The following is a 15,835-nucleotide window of genomic DNA, read 5'->3' as shown; positions in this document are numbered from 1 at the left end:
AGTCAGTCTTCAGCTTATCAATAAAAACAATTGTAAACCTCTTTTAATCTTACTAAAGATTAAAAGTTGTTTTTTCTGTTTTGTATCTATTTCGCAGTCTGCAAAACTGTATGAATGAAGGAAACGGATTATTTTAATGTTACCACACTGAAAAAATACGTACATACTGGGTTATTTAGCAGGGAATCATATATAAGCAAAAATATTTTCTCATGTGATGAATATAAAATAAAAAAGAGCCCCTTACCCTTTCTTGGACCTTTCAGGAAGGGATAATCATCAAAATAATAACCAAGTATCCTCCCCTACCTACCCCACCAACAAGATAAGTCAGTTTGTCTTTTGTTTCCTTCAAATTTCACACCACATACATTTTCTTGGTACCTCTTACCATGACAGACTTGACTACTTAGCCCATTAATAGCAGCTCCGGAATGAGCATAACTACCCAGCAATGTAAGGACGTTCATCAGTGCCTGCTGTACCTATTTACAGACTGTTCATAACATGAGAGTGGCTAACAGAGCTGCTCAGAAAGAGAGCAAATGGGCATTTGGGAGATGTGACTGCTTTTGATGTGAAGTGAGAGCCTCTGTACTTGGTTGTTGATAGAGAACATACAGATCTCTAAAAAGCAACCACAGTGGGGCAGGTGCCTGGGTGGCTCAGTGGGTTAAATGCCTGGCTCTTGATCTTAGCCCAGGTCTTGATTTCAAGGTCGTGAGTCAAGCCCCACGTTGGGCTCCACACTGGATGTGGAGCCTACTTAACAACAACAACAAAGACCACAGGGATGTGTCGACATGGAAATCCAAACCAATGTTTTCTTTCAGATTTATAGATTTTTAGGAATCTTACTTGACAGTCTGTTAGATACTCACAACAGGGTTTGTCATTCACACATTCACACATACAGGTGTGCTGTATTCTCTGTTCCACTAAGCACTGCTTTTTATTTCAAGAAGGTAAGACTTAGTTCATAGTGAAATGCTCTGTAAAAACTGACTTTTAAACCTTTATGTGAAAATGTGGTAACAAGTAGGATTTTAGAAAGGGTAATCTTAATTCCTTTATACTATGCTTGAATTAAGGAATTTACATTCAGTTTCACTTTGCTCAAAAGTTGCAAAATTATTTTTTGCCTAGGAAGAGGAGAATGTGCCCACTGCTCCTGATGCTCCAAGTCAGCACTTACGTGGGCATGGGCATGGAGCAGGCTTTTGCTTTGATTCCAGGTAATTTTTCTTTTTCCTGTGTAGAATTTGGGTTATGTAGATGAGTGGTTCTCAAAGTATGGTCCCTGGAAACTTGTTAGAAATGCACATGATCAGGCTGTACCCAGACCTCCTGAACCTGAAACTCTTGGTGTGGGTCCCAGCAATACGTGTGTGTTTTTTTTTTAAAGATTTTAAGAGACAGAGCATGAGCAGGGGGGAGGGGCAGAGGGAGAGGGAGAAGCAGACTCCCTGCTGAGCAGGGAGCTCAGCTTTGGGGGTTTTATCCCAGGACCCTGAGATCATGACCTGAGCTAAAGGCCACCCAGGCATCCCAGCAATATGTGTTTTAACATGCCTTCCAGTGATTCTGATGCATGTAGTACTTTGAGAACCAGTGCTAATAAATACTCGTAAGGTTTGAATGAATATACTGTTGGGAAATTACAAGTTCTATTAATCTTTATAGTTTTACAGAAGGCATTTTCTGTTAATTAAAAATTGAGAAATTCTTGTTACTAAGCTTCATTTTACATAATATGCTTGATTTTAACAAAAATGTTTTTGTCAAATTGTGAAACTCAATTTAGAGGCTTTATCAGTGGTTTACACAATTGTCAGTAGCAAGTATTTTAGAAGCAGAAAGATTTCTGAAATAACTGAAAACTTCAAGGTAAGTCATTTAGGGTGAATATTAGCTTGACTAGATAAATATAACATTGTCATATCCTGAAGATTATTGCTATTAGAAATACATAATTCTTTCATTTTCCTATTTCTTTAAGCTTTGATGTTCACAAGAAGTGTCCCCTCTGTGAATTAATGTTCCCTCCCAACTATGATCAGAGCAAATTTGAAGAACATGTTGAAAGTCACTGGAAGGTGTGCCCAATGTGCAGCGAGCAATTCCCTCCTGACTATGACCAGCAGGGCTTTGAAAGGCATGTGCAGACCCATTTTGATCAGAATGTTTTAAATTTTGACTAGTTACTTTTTATTCTGAGTTAGTAACACAGTTCAGCAATTAAAAAAAAAAAACAATCACTTCAAATAGACCACTATGGAGACCACAAGGTATCATTTCCGTGCACCCTCTACCACACTTTTTTGAACAAGCGCTACTTTTGAGTTTGTGTTACCAGGGTCAGAGTCCGTCTTTAGCTTAGCTTATCAGTAAATAAAATGGTAACCCCTGTTAATCTTACCAGCTTAAGAAAAGTTCATATGTTTGTATCTTTATTTATTCCCCAGTTTGCAAAACTATATGAATAAAGGCAATGGATTAATTTAATGTTACCACAATGAAAATATATGTAGTGTGTCATTTAGCATATTTACAAGTTTCTGTTGACCTTGTTGATTGAGCATGACTACTAAATATTATGTAATAAAAGTAATTTATCATTATAGTCTTGCAAAGTAATTCTTTGAATACAGAAACTTCCATAATTTAGCTCACGAAAGGATGGTTTTTCAACCTTCTTTAGAATGGAACTGCATGTAGAATGAGTTCACGTGCTTGCAGTAGAGCAAATACATTTTATATTTGAAATGTTTGCTTTAGGAATAGAAGGCATATTTTGCTAATTTTATGACTAAAACATTTTAGAATGACCTAAACAATTATTTTTAAGCCATCTTGAAGTTGTGTTTCTATCTAATGGGAGAATGGAACAAGATAGGTTAGTGCAGTTGTTTGATATTAAATGATCTACTGAACAGTGGTGTTTGTGGCATAAAATCACAGAAAATGTATCCATATCTTTTTCACATTTTCTTGATTAAAAATGTGATGTTATAAACGCAAATCAATGTGTTCATTATGTCTCTATTCTCATTAAAGAGGACACATTTTTGGAGATGTGTAATTTCATTGTCGAATTTATTTGTGATAGCTTTTCATTAAGTCTAAACTTTTTTTCCCTTGGTCTGGGCCTTTAAACAAATTTCTGAACGGTATTTCTCTTAAAATATGAATGTTAATAAGAATTTACTGACGTCGATTTTGCTTCTTTTGTAGTTATCACAATATTTAAGTTTTTCTTAAACGCAAATTAGCGGGGCGCCTGGGTGGCTCAGTTGGTTAAGCGACTGCCTTCGGCTCAGGTCATGATCCTGGAGTCCCTGGATTGAGTCCCGCATCGGGCTCCCTGCTTGGCAGGGAGTCTGCTTCTCCCTCTGACCCTCCCCCCTCTCATGTGCTCGCTCTCTTTCTCTCTCTCTCAAATAAATTAAATCTTAAAAATAAATAAATAAAAGCAAATTAGCTAGGATATTAACCTGATATTCAGTGTGGTGGCATTTCGGTGTGCTGTGTGTGTGAACTGCATACACATCATGTCGCTTGTGTTTGTTTCTGAAAGCAGAATTTGTATTGCTGGAATCCTTTAAAAATAATTTTGAGTGTAGAGCAAAACAAGACATGGCAGGCTGGAAGGCAGTAGTACTGAAGACTCCACGTCTTCCCTCCCTTGGAGATGCAGGTAAAATATGGTCAGTGGTAGCATTTTCGTGTTGCATCAGTTAATTATGGAGCATGCCAGCCTTAAAAGTATCCTTCCAATATTAGAGTGGTAATGGACACTAATAAAAATAAAGAGCCATGTTTATTTTGGGTCAGAGGCAGTTTATTTTAAATGTGATTTCATTTAACATTTATAAGCAGCTTTTCTTGACAGCAATTTTGATTAAGTTGCCTTCAGTTCTAAAACAAACCTCTGTTGCTTTCAAACTTAATGTGCTCTGTCCCCAACAAAACATACGAAAATATAATTTAAAGCACAGTTTTCACAGACACAGTACAATACATTCACTATACACGGTATAACAAAATATTCCCATCCTTACCTGTTTAGTAATACTGTCACAATGAATAAGCAAATAGAAATTGAATTTGTTTTATAGTTGAAAGAAATTTAACATGCACAATGACTATTTTATGACTGTTTAGCTGTTGAACTACTGATCCAGCCTACAGTTTCTTGCGCTAGAAGGAGCGAAGCTAAATAATAATTGCTGGCCTAAAAAATTTTGGTCAATTGTAGGTAGATATGAAATATCCAGGTAGGGCCTTCTTATGCACCAACTAGTTGCTTCTCATGTCTGATCACCCTTTTAAACATGTAACACTGTATATTCAGGACCAAGACCACTCTTCATAGATCTGAGGAAATTTTTAGAGGGCAGTGTCTTTATAAATACTTAAAAATCCCTCATTATGAGGGATTCACAACTTAAGAATATAGAAGCTTACCCATCTGGCCAGCAGAACTGTCATCCTTTCGAACTGTCTGAAAAATTGAGGGACACCTGCTTCCCACCTGTAAGACTTTCATGAAATGGGAACATGGGAAGAAAGTTATAAGCAATTTGAGCTTGCTTTTCACCAGTTTTGTGGGCAGTTAGTTAGCCATCATCTCAGAGCAATTTTTATTGCATAATGAGGCAGTTGGTAAACTCTTGCATGTTTAAGGAATAGCACTTGGGAGAAAAGAACACTCAAGGCATGATGGTATTGTTGGTGAGAAAAACTTCAGGAATGGTCCAGACGTAGGTCACTCTCTTTGACCACCTGCTGCAAGAAGCACTTAATTGTCAATAAGGCTCAATTTCGTATTTCAGCAAAATGTTTTATAAAGCTAAACAGACATTTCCAGTGGGAATACAGACCTCTACAATGTGATGGAAAAAGTGCCTTTAAAAAAAGTCTAAAAACAATGAGCATGAAGAAGAGGCAGTAAAGGGTCTTAAGAAAAATGTTCTCTTTGAAACGTGCTTGGAATTTTAATTATTTGCAACCCACAGGTTTGTTAGGGCAGTGGTTGCAAGAATTGGCAACACATAAAACATTAAATCTGTTGGCAATAGAGAACTACAAAGTGCTTTAAAACTTCACCTAAAGATGAAGCTAGAACTAAATTTCACACACACGAAATTTGCACTTAAGTATTTCAAAGTGTTTTCTAACAGATTTTAGGGAGAAGTATTATTTCACTAAACTGGTATCTTGGTCCAGAAATATCAACAGGCATAAACCGAATCCCTTGCACCCAGCAGGCACTCAATGAATGTGTGTTAATGAGTGAACTGAAGAGACTATTCTGTACAAAAATGCCATTTATAACACTAAAATGATTGGTAAGTCAGATGGCAAGATTTTCAGCTTAAGGGGCAAAAGGATTTGCAAGATAATATAAAACACAGAAAGCACACCTTTTATGTATGTTATTTAAATATGAAAATATTTTTAGCATATTATGTTAAACATTCTTATTTATATTTCCATTACCTAAAGTCTTTCTACTCACAACTAACTACATTATGTAAGGCATGGTAACCAGTTTGATAATGAAGGTATTATTTTGGTTTTGAACATAGTGAGTTGATGTGTTGAAAAACTTCAGTCACATTACAATCTTGGGGGAAAAAAAATCTCAGTGCCAGCCCCTCCCCCCCCATTGATATCACTGCAATACAACTAAATAATATGCAACATGCCCTCGATTTTATTTTGTTTTGGGGGAAATGTGCTGAAGAACCTAGAGCTTTTTTTGTTTAGCACCTTATATCAAAGTAATGAAAATGGGTATGATGATTACATGTGCAAATGTACAAAATCATTAACTACAAAGATACATCATTCCAAAATTACAGAAAAATTTTAAAGCATGCATTTAATTCTTTAAAGGGTTGCTGAATGCTTCCCCTGAAAAAAGGTGGCTGTTTTCAAAATCAGCAACTGCTGGTGAGGATTTCTTGGCACAGTTACGACCAGCATGTTACTGCTGCATCTTCCTGATGATCTCAGCCGACACCGGGGGATGGAAATTGATTGTATGGTGCCGCAGGCCCTGAGCTGTCTTGTAACTCTTACCACAACGACATTTGAATGGTTTGCGGACACGAATCTGTGTTCTGTGACCATTCTTAGCGTGGTACTTTATGCCATTCACATTCTGTGGAGAAGACAAAAAGATCACCTATTAGATGCAATCAAAGTGTCAGACGGGGGAGAACCTTGGTGTGGGTCTGGATTACAACTGGACATCTCCTGGATGGCAGGAGTGTACCTAGTAGGCTTTGCAAGAACTCCATTTCAAGCAGTCTAATGTAATTGTGGGCTGTGCAGACTGGGTTGCAAACTATGCCCTTACTCTGAAAATGAAAGTACTGGCTTCCTCAAATTTTACACAGAATATATATTTAAGACTGTATAAGGAAGCACTTTCCTCTGCCTAGAACTTTGCTTCCCCTCTGGATTTTTCTACTTGGAAGAGTGTTAACAACAAACAATTATATAACATATCCTTAGGGTGGCCAAAAAACTGTCTTTTTAAAGAAAAAACACAGGCAATAGAATTGAAGACATCTATAAATCCTTGATATAGAAACATAGCTCATGTTTTGCTTCCAGACAGCTGTGAGAAGAACCTATCTTATGTGCCCAAATCATGCCCTAGCATAGTTGTGTTAAATAAGCACCTATGGGTAGACTGGGCCTTACGTTTATGTACTGCATTTCAAACATACAATAAACTTTAAAAACTTAGGTTATGGAAGTCTCAGCAACATAAGAGTTCCAAACTTCAAAGTGGTGTACAAATCCCAAGTGAAACAAAATATCAAAATGCCTTCTGGTTTTCTACTAACTGGTTTTGCTGTAAGACTCCATGCCTAGAATCACTCCTACAGACTTACTTTACTATTGTTCATCCCAATTAAATGGTGAGAAAATAGGTATTGAGTATATTGTTCATCCCAATTAAATGGTGAGAAAATAGGTATTGAGTAACTGATGGAAGATTAAAGAATAAATGGCAGAGGTGGTATTAGGGCATAGGTCTCAATTCTCAAGTCAGCTATTGCCAGATTTGGGAATAAGGGAAGAGAAAAGAAAGGGTTTGAGACAAAGTTGTAGAGAATTGATTACCGGGAAGAGTAGGCTGTTTCCTAAAGTATTACATGAATTTAGTCCCAATGAGCCTAGTCCTAAGCCCACCTGAAGGATTCCAACACAGTGGTCTTGAACTTTATTCGTAAGATGCCCTTACTGAGCTCCCACATACAGGGATGGACAGCTGTTGTTTCATGAGCTAGATCTAGCACACTGCCTGGCCCACAGTAGATGCTCAACAAGCATTTGTGAGTGAATTTGTTAGAACATGGTTCACTGTTCTGGAGTAAGTTGGGAATTGCCATTAAAATGTGTTGAGTGGTTATTACTATTTACATTTCCCTTTTAGAGATTCATAATGCACATTAATACTTTTTAAAAGTCCTTTGGTAGAGAATCCCACTTGACTTAGTTGAACCCACGGGTGCCAAACGGCAACTCCAGTTGGCTGTGTTCAGAGTTGGACTGACGGTTGTCCACCAAGTCAAAGCACAAGGACAAATACCCTCTGCCCTGAACTTGGCTCTCGGCCTTCTTCACCTTTGTTTCTGTCCATTCATCAGTCCCTCCCTGCAGGGCAAGGAAACCCCTCACTTGTTCTAGAGGCATTCTGGGGATAACGTGCTGTGGGGGGCTATGGGGAGAGCAGGGACAGTGGCAGAATCAGACCCATTAAGATGATGGGTAAGATAACCCCTGCCAGCCTCCTGCTGTTCCAGCCGTCCCAACGGAAGCTGAGGGATTTGAGTAAAAGCCAACTAGTGTGTCGAGCCTGAGCTGACCTCTTACTGCAACTGCATGAGACACCCACGCAAGAACCACCTGGTTGGTGCCCGGCAACCCACAGAACCATGACAGATAATAACAGTTTTAGAAAAGCACCATCGGCTTTCTAAGTAACAATATAGTAGGAAGTCTCCTGGATCACAAAAACTAGAAATTTGCATTTGTCTGCTTGCTAATAGCCCATTTATTAGCTCAACAGATATTCACTGAGCACCTAGTAGGGTCCTTTTCTGTAGATGAAAGGTGACTCAAACATTTCATGTCCTTGATTTCACAGGGAACTTGTTGCATGATGGGTCAATAAATATCCAGCTACCCCGTGTCCCAGTACCACGGACACTTGTCAGAAAATGGGGGGAACCCAAAATAAAAACATTTGACCAACAAGCTTAAATACTCCATCCAGGCCTGATTTTCTATAATTAGTTAGGTGAAGGGAAGTTTGAAACCAGAAATTGCTAAAGCCCCAAGAAGCCAGTCCAACATGACCAGATCCAGTGTTTGCCAGAAGGACAAGCCCAAGGTTGAGGTGATTTCAGCAGGTTCTGTGGTCTGTTCCCAGCTTGACTGTAAACACCGTATTGTGTGTCTGGCCATGAGACTGTTAGGAAAACACAGCTAACTCCATACATTTGCTTTATTACTCTGGAAAAATCAGTAAGCCAATTGCACATGTGGAAACACGTGGCATTTCCAGGGTTGGCTAAAGAACCTAAAAACCCCACGTTAACTCTCTGTTGCTGTGATTTACAATGTTTACGAGTGTCAGTGGGACAGCCTTATCACAAATGTTAGTACAAGCTCCAATGCGATTCACCGTCTGCCCCATCTGTTCATTCACATATAGCAATGGGAACTTTCTAACACTTGGGATTTAAAAAGATTCACTGACATTTATAATTACAGAGATCCTGAAAGAAGTTTGGTCTTTCAGAAATATGAACAAAAATAAATAATGGCACGCAACTTGAAAACCAAATGCTTCAATCCTCTGGTTTCTGAAAAGAGGAAGGGAACTAACTTCGAAAGGGCAAGGGAGAAAAAGGAAGGGGGGAAAGGAAGGGCAGTAACAAGAGCTTCTCATGCTGAGTATTTGATGTCTCGTTTCTTAACCAGTACTCATGTTTTAGAGAAACAGACACTCCGAGAAGGTGAGTGAGCAGGGGAATGATAGACCTGAGACCTGGGATGGGAACCCAGGCATGCCTGATTCCAGAACCCACATTTCCCCCAGAATTCCATGTACCTGAAGTGCTAGGTACTTAGTAATTAGTACAACCAACTGGTGGTCTTTGAAAAATCTTAAAAGTTGGGAAGGATTGGGACAGGTCACTCCATCTGGAGAAAATGTCTATGAATTACAGTGGTCTGACACGGGGCTACCACGTGGAGGAAAGGGTTGGGCAGGAGGTCCAAGGGAGGGCCTGACGGGGGCCAGGCAAGGATGGCATCAGTTCATTTCCACGCCAGGTTCTACCATCAGGAACTACCGGCCCTAATGAGGGAACTGAACCAGTCAATGGACAACAAACCGTTTAGAGGTGCCTCTCAAAATGCCACTCCAGATCAAATCATGAAACAAAGTCTGGGCGCCAAGCTGGGCGTTCTACATAAGGAGATGTTCTACATAAAGGAGCGGATGGAGTCACAGGGCTTTGATGAGGAAGAAAAAAGAGACCGAAGCTGGGGTGGGCGGGGGTGGTAATGTCAGCATGGCAAGTAAAGCCTCTTGCAGCAGCGTGGTGACACCAAGCAGCCCACGAGCTGAGAAGCGAGTCGCTCCGGACCGGACTCAACATGCGGGATGAGTCAGGCGGGAATCCCATTTTTTTTTTAACTCGCTCTATTAAAGCAATCTGTGTCCAGGGTAGGCAACTGCTGAAATTTAGAAAATACAAAGGGACATAAAGAACAGGTATGATCACTAACATCTTTCAGTATTTTCCCCTGAGAGAAAACGAGATTGGATTCATCATTACATTTTTTGAAAGAAGGATTTTGTTGGCAGGATTTTATTACATTTCCCTATTGTTAGAAATTTAGTATTTCCCAAATTTGTGCTGACTGTAAGTAATGTGATGAATACCTTGTATATCAAGTTTTGCATCCCTGGTGATGCGCCTGGGATACATTTCTTAGACAATTATGGAGCTAAGGAATACAGATATTTTTTAAAAGTTCTGATTATTTACTGCCAAGTTGCAACCCAGAAAGGTTGTCAGTTATGCCCCCAGCAGGGCTTCTGATGGGACCCTTAGGAGAGGCAAGGAGGTTTCGATCCACTGAGCGGGGAGAATGGCTGAAGTGCCCTTCTCAGAAAACCTTCAGCAACACACCTGCCTGGCTGTGTATCTAGACATCAGAGGCCAAGCTTCCTTCATGGTGCTGAAACCATAGCGTTCCCCAGGTAGCGCAGGGACCCTTTCAGACAAACTTCCCAGGGGACACCTTGTTCTGCTTTCTAGTTCTTAAAAGTAGCAAAATGCCTTTAATTCTAATAACTCTAATATTAAAAACTATCAAAAGAAGCACTTCAACCCATCTTTTGAAGCCATTCCCAATTACAAGCTGGGGAGTCCTCTCTCTCTCTTGTCTGAAGTCTGAAAAAAAAAAGGGCCTAGCACCAAGGTGGATGGGATCAGATGTTCACCCTGGAACGTGTCTGAGACAAATCCAACAGAATGAATCATCCAATTGCTTTGGGGTTCTGGTGGTCAGCTGGGGGGGGCCCACACTGTCCTCTTCCCCACGCATTTTGCCTCTGTTCCTTTATCTTCAGAGTATCTACTTGCCCAAGACCTGTGCCTGGTGCTGAGGAGGGGTCTATGAGCTAAATGGACCCTTGGGGTGATAAGGCAGTAAGTGCTCCTAGTGATATGAACAGAGCATGTAGAAAGGTCAGGGGATAGAACTTCAGTCTGTGAGTGGGGACTCAGTCTGGGAAACTGGTGAGGGCTTCCCAGAGGAAGCGGCATTTGAGCTCTGCCTTGAGAAATGAGGGGAATTCAAATGAGATGTACTGATGGAAGAGGGGAAGGGGGCATCCTAGGCAAAGGGATTAATATGGGAAACAACATGGAGACTCAGCTGTCCTGCTGGGCCCTTCTCCTGCCCTACTCCGTAGGAAGTCTGGAAACTTAGATACCTCATCTTTTGCTTCTGCAAATGCCAAGAAGTGGTGAGAAGAGCTGATCTAGAGTCCGTGCCCAAGAGGCTAAGTGGTTAGAGACTCTCTGCCAACAGCGGGCAAGGAATGAGACAAGTCTGAAGTGAGCCCCGGGAATAAACAACATGGCGGCACTTCTGGATTCCGCCTGACCCCACAGCACACCAGCTCATTAGACCCTCCTCAAACCAATACCCAGTCCAGCAATCCTGCAGTCAATAAGATGCAGTAACTACACGAGAGAACACCACTGCCCCGTGGCCAGTAACTTCCTGGCAGAAAGGTCACACTAGGGAACATGACCACGCTCCTCAAGCAGACGGTTAGGAGGAGTGGTTACATGTTTGTCCTTGTCCCATGTATCATGACCGGGCATTCTGGCCCAGAAAAGGAAACTCACACTTCCCTCATGGAAATCGGGACCACTACTTGCCGCCCATGTCATCTGTCAGTTGGTGGCGCTGAAGCAGGCAGCCTCCGCAGCCCAGGCCTCACTCAATTTTCTTTTGGCCTTCGGGGCAGAAAGAGCACTCAAGTCCCCATCAACCCAGATGTAGACAACTGCAGGAGAAATTGCTGGAAACCCAGGAAAAATAATGGCAAAAGACTAATGACAAGCAAACAAGTGACTGGGGGGAAAAGGTTGTGAGGAAGGAATGAAGCTGGTGGGAAGGCGGGAGTGCCTTTTGCTCTTCAGCCAGAATAAAGGCTGTGGCTTCCCCCCCACCTCAACCCCCCTTTTTTGGGCCAGCCTCAGTCTGGGTCATATCTGCTCCCTCTCTGAACACAGTGGATGTGCATGACATCCCTTAAACAGCGTCCGGATGCTTGAGAGAAGGCAGCCAGCGGCCCAGCCCCGAGGAACGGCTCTGTGAAGCCGCGGGGAGAGACGTGGCATCTGGAGAGCAGGTAGGAATCGAGAATAGAACCCTCTCAGTCTAGCTTTCTCCACTTTGAAACAAACAAACATACAAAAAGGAAAACTCTCTGCAATGCCGGGGCTACCTTCGGGAAAAACGAGCCTGTCTGGCAATCCCTTTGCTTTCTGGCCTCTTGAGGTAACCACCTGGTGGCCTTTCCCCCTCTCCGCCTTCCACCCCTTCCACCAGTCTGACACAGAAGACCGACGTGCGCCACTCTGAGTCCGTCCTGCCCTGAGCCCTGAGCGGCTCCCGAGCGCCGAGGGGATCCTCCCGCCCCCGCCCAGGCATCTTCGCTTTAAACAGAGCATATCCGGCCTTTCCATGAGAACATCGTCGCCTATTTTCTATAGGCAAAGCCTTGGCCACTTTTAGATCAGCAGCTGGTACAAAAAATACTGAAATAGGGGTGGTTTGGTTTTGTTTGGTGTTCAGGGACACGTTTAAGAGCCGTATGAGAAGTGCTTATGCTATCGCACATCTTTTAAGCCTTTTTAAAAAAGTCAGTCTGCTGAGCTCTGGGTAAATTAGCATATCATCAAATGTACCACACATAGGTTCCTGATTTTTAGATTTCCATCTCCCAGTTGGATTTTAAAGAGCTGCAAACGCCTCAGGAGAAAGTGTGCAAATTTGCTTTTTTAAGGTGCCCTGTGGACCAACCCTTGAATGTTGTATTTTTTCCCTTTGAGTTTTCTTAATAGAAAATTTAGTGTCCCTGGCCGTGCGTGACACCCAGTCAGGCTCTCAGAGACATGGGTTCTGTGTCCTCTGTCACCGACAGGGCGCTGAAGTGGGCGGTTTGGTGAGAAAAATATCAAAGCCCCCTTTTCTCCTGATCTTTCATGCCGGTGGTGGGGTCGCGGGGAAGGGAGCAAGAACTTCCTGGGCTGAAAGCTAAAAACCCTCCGTCTACCGCCTTTAAGACTTCAAGGTCGTCCTCCGTGAGCCACCTGCATAAGCCGACTGCTGGGGAAGGTGTGTGGCAAATACACAGGCGACACGCTTGATATTCTGATAGGACAGGAGTTTGAAGAATGTCAAAAACACGATCCTCCTACCAAACAAACCCTTCTTTTGACCTATAGCTTCCACCTGGATCAGCAAAAGGGACAACCCCACCAAACACCCAGAACCCAGGGGCCTGCCTGTCCCTAGGCCCGCGTCTCCGTGAGGACCAGGCACCGGTCGGCCCAGGGGAGGGAGGCTCTCTCCAGAAGTGAGGAGCTGCTCCCCGACGTGGGCCTGCCGGTTCCCATGCAGTTAATGCGGTTATGCCAAGGGAGGTGGTCCTGCTTTTACCTTGTATCTCTTTTTACATCCAGGAACCGGGCAGGCAAAAGGCTTCTCCTCCCCTCCGTTCATGCACATGGAGCTGAGGATGGCTTCAGAGCTTATGGCGCTCTCCGTGGTCCAGGACTCATCGCTGTCCGACTCCTCGTAATCCACCTCCTCCTCGTCGTACTCGCTGCCTGCGGGGCCAGAGAAGGGCAAGGACAGTCAGCAGCCGTCCTGGCCTGTGCTTCCCTCCAGTCTGCTCCCCCGCCAGCCCCAGGATAGGAGGCATGGCAGTGACCAGATGGGCCTCCTGCCCCGGGGGGGGGCACTCCAGTGAGGGCGGAGACGTGCAGATTAAGGGTTTCCCAACCATTCATGGCCGGGAATTAGCTGAGCGAGAGCTTGAACTGACTCTCTGGCAGGCCAGTCTGTGACGCAGAGGTGCTGGGGAGGCTGTGAGGCCCACACCGAGGACAACCGAGGATGACAGACACCCCTGCCCCAACACACACACACACGCTGTGGCTGACGTTCCATGTTTCCCGCTTACCGGCGTAGTAAATGCAGAAGTCTGTGGGACGGGATTACATTTTACACTTATTAGGTATCTACACTTCGGTGGAAATTAATTAAATCTTCTTTAGAGCTTGAGCCAAGAAGACCATGAGGAAATTTGGAACTAAAAGGGGGTGACCCCAAGCTAGGGAGTAGGGGGACAGAAACGCCTGAAGCTCTGAGCCAAACTCAAGGTCAGAATACAAGGTCTCAGCTCATGGAAGACCACGGGAGCCCAAACAATTCCTGACCACATCTGTCCCCAGGGAAGGACACCTGTCTCTCTGGCCACATACAGCATTCCCTGGGAGGGCGGGCTGTCCCATCCCAGCTCAGATGGGAGGAGAGAGTTCACTTGTATTCCCAAGGTTAAGAGCTCTGCTCAGAATGGAGTTAAAAATCTACTTCACGGACTTCTGTTCAGGACGGTGGGGATGGAGAGCCACTTCAACAAGCAGCCGCTTTTTGCTCTTTTTTAATGAGGCCCAAAGCCATTTATTTTGAGCTTTTGCACAATGCAACTCTGAAGGACATAATTCTACAGATCATAAACAGTGTAAAATAATATGTTGACAAGTCTTAATGCATTTACAAGCCCCGTGGAATAAATAGGAATTATAGCACAACATTAATAAGAATTATATGGTAGCAATTACAGTTGTGAAATTCATCCCCCAGGTGTGAGGCTAAACGGCACCAGGGGCCTGCCTGGGTGCTCCGTGGTCTGTCTCTGCTACATCAATTATTTCAACACCAAATATTGGCATTTTTATTGGGTTTCATTTTAATAGGCATTAATAAGATTGTTTGAAGAGCCAACTGAGCCAGGCACAAGGACGCCGGCCTCTGAAGCGAACACTTAAAAGGACCCAAGAAGGAAGGAAGGGACCTCAAGTGGACTGACTGCCTCTTGTGTTTCGGGCACATTCGATGCATTGTCTCACTGAATTGGCCAGTGGCCCTGTGAGATTGGGGGGGGGGGGGGGGGGGAGACTGTCACTTCCCTGAACACAAGGAAACCGAGTCCAGAGAGGTTCAAGGCATTTTCTACTGGCCCTTTGGGGACACTGCTCTCCCCCCGTCTTGCTTCCCAGCCACCAATGGCAGTGGCAACCCGAGGCCGGCCCCTGCAGCCTCCTTTGAGTTGCTGGGTCTTCACCGTCTACCACTCAGATGGAATTCAGAGCGGTCTGTTTTGAAGCCTGTTTAGAAACTCTTGGGTGGTGCAGAAAAAAACAATTTGGCAAAAGGTTTTGGAAATTAAATGTGGGTTTCAGTAACTCTGCCGTGTTCGGCTGTAGCCTCCCGAAAGAAGAGAAGGAAGAGACCCCGTTTGGAAAGGCTTGTATGAGACGGCGCAGGGGTGTGCTCGGCCACGTTTCTAAGTCTGTGAGCAAATTTCGCGATCTGTTTTTAAGTAGGGCATTGTTTAGGACATTTTACTCTTAAACAAATGCCACATGCTGGTGTCCTTTAAATTGCTTGTTAGAAAACTATAAATGCTATTTCACAAAGCTCCTCCAGCCGGACTTCAGAAAGTAGAATGACTAATTTACCCATCTAATTGGGCTAATTTGTGAACCTGAATACCAGGAACCACGCAACATTTACACCTGGGGGGCGGGGGAGCCTCAGACCACGGGAGGCCTTAATGAAGCCCAGAAGATAAAACTTCAAAACTCCACTGGATCAAAAGGAGCCAGATCCTGAGGGCTTGATGCTGTGGACAGTCACCTGGAAACCACGCGGCATCCAGCCCCCAGTGGGGCAGGTGGGGGCCGCCTGTGGGAGTGATCACCAGCGCGGGGATGCCGGGCGGAACATGGCACTTCCCCCGGCTAACTGGGCCACCCCCTCCAGGCACTGCTATGCTACAGGGTCCTCTGGGTGCTTTGTGAAACTAACCATCTCCCTGGTGGGGGGTCAAGAAGGACCTGTTTATACTTAATTGTCTTATAGCGAAGAGCTGTGTGCAGACCTGGGTTCCCATCTTGGCTGGGCATGTCTGCTGCGTGACCAGCTC

The 15,835-nt window shown here is 43.7% G+C and overlaps 2 protein-coding genes across 4 annotated transcripts in view; one reads left to right on the top strand and one right to left on the bottom strand.

Annotated features, from left to right (window-relative positions):
• Nucleotides 1-3,073, top strand: part of TAX1BP1 (Tax1 binding protein 1) — a 92,693-nt gene extending 89,620 nt beyond the window's left edge. For both annotated transcript variants that reach the window (XM_032401885.1, XM_032401884.1), the window contains exons 17-18: nucleotides 1,147-1,235; nucleotides 2,000-3,073. In XM_032401885.1, coding sequence (XP_032257776.1) covers nucleotides 1,147-1,235; nucleotides 2,000-2,201 — 291 coding nt within the window. In that variant the 3' untranslated portion in view covers nucleotides 2,202-3,073. The remainder of the gene's footprint in view (nucleotides 1-1,146; nucleotides 1,236-1,999) is intronic.
• A 746-nt stretch (nucleotides 3,074-3,819) lies between these two features.
• The window catches only part of JAZF1 (JAZF zinc finger 1), a 324,380-nt gene continuing 312,364 nt past the window's right edge, over nucleotides 3,820-15,835 (bottom strand). For both annotated transcript variants that reach the window (XM_032401881.1, XM_032401882.1), the window contains exons 4-5: nucleotides 13,282-13,451; nucleotides 3,820-6,169 (exon numbers count right to left, since the gene is read on the bottom strand). In XM_032401881.1, coding sequence (XP_032257772.1) covers nucleotides 5,993-6,169; nucleotides 13,282-13,451 — 347 coding nt within the window. In that variant the 3' untranslated portion in view covers nucleotides 3,820-5,992. The remainder of the gene's footprint in view (nucleotides 6,170-13,281; nucleotides 13,452-15,835) is intronic.

This window comes from Phoca vitulina, unplaced genomic scaffold, assembly GCF_004348235.1.
Source record: "Phoca vitulina isolate PV1807 unplaced genomic scaffold, GSC_HSeal_1.0 scaffold4, whole genome shotgun sequence".
Lineage (NCBI taxonomy): Eukaryota > Metazoa > Chordata > Mammalia > Carnivora > Phocidae > Phoca > Phoca vitulina.
The sequence above is the reverse complement of the archived record's forward strand: the minus strand, read 5'-3'. Positions and strand labels throughout refer to the sequence as shown.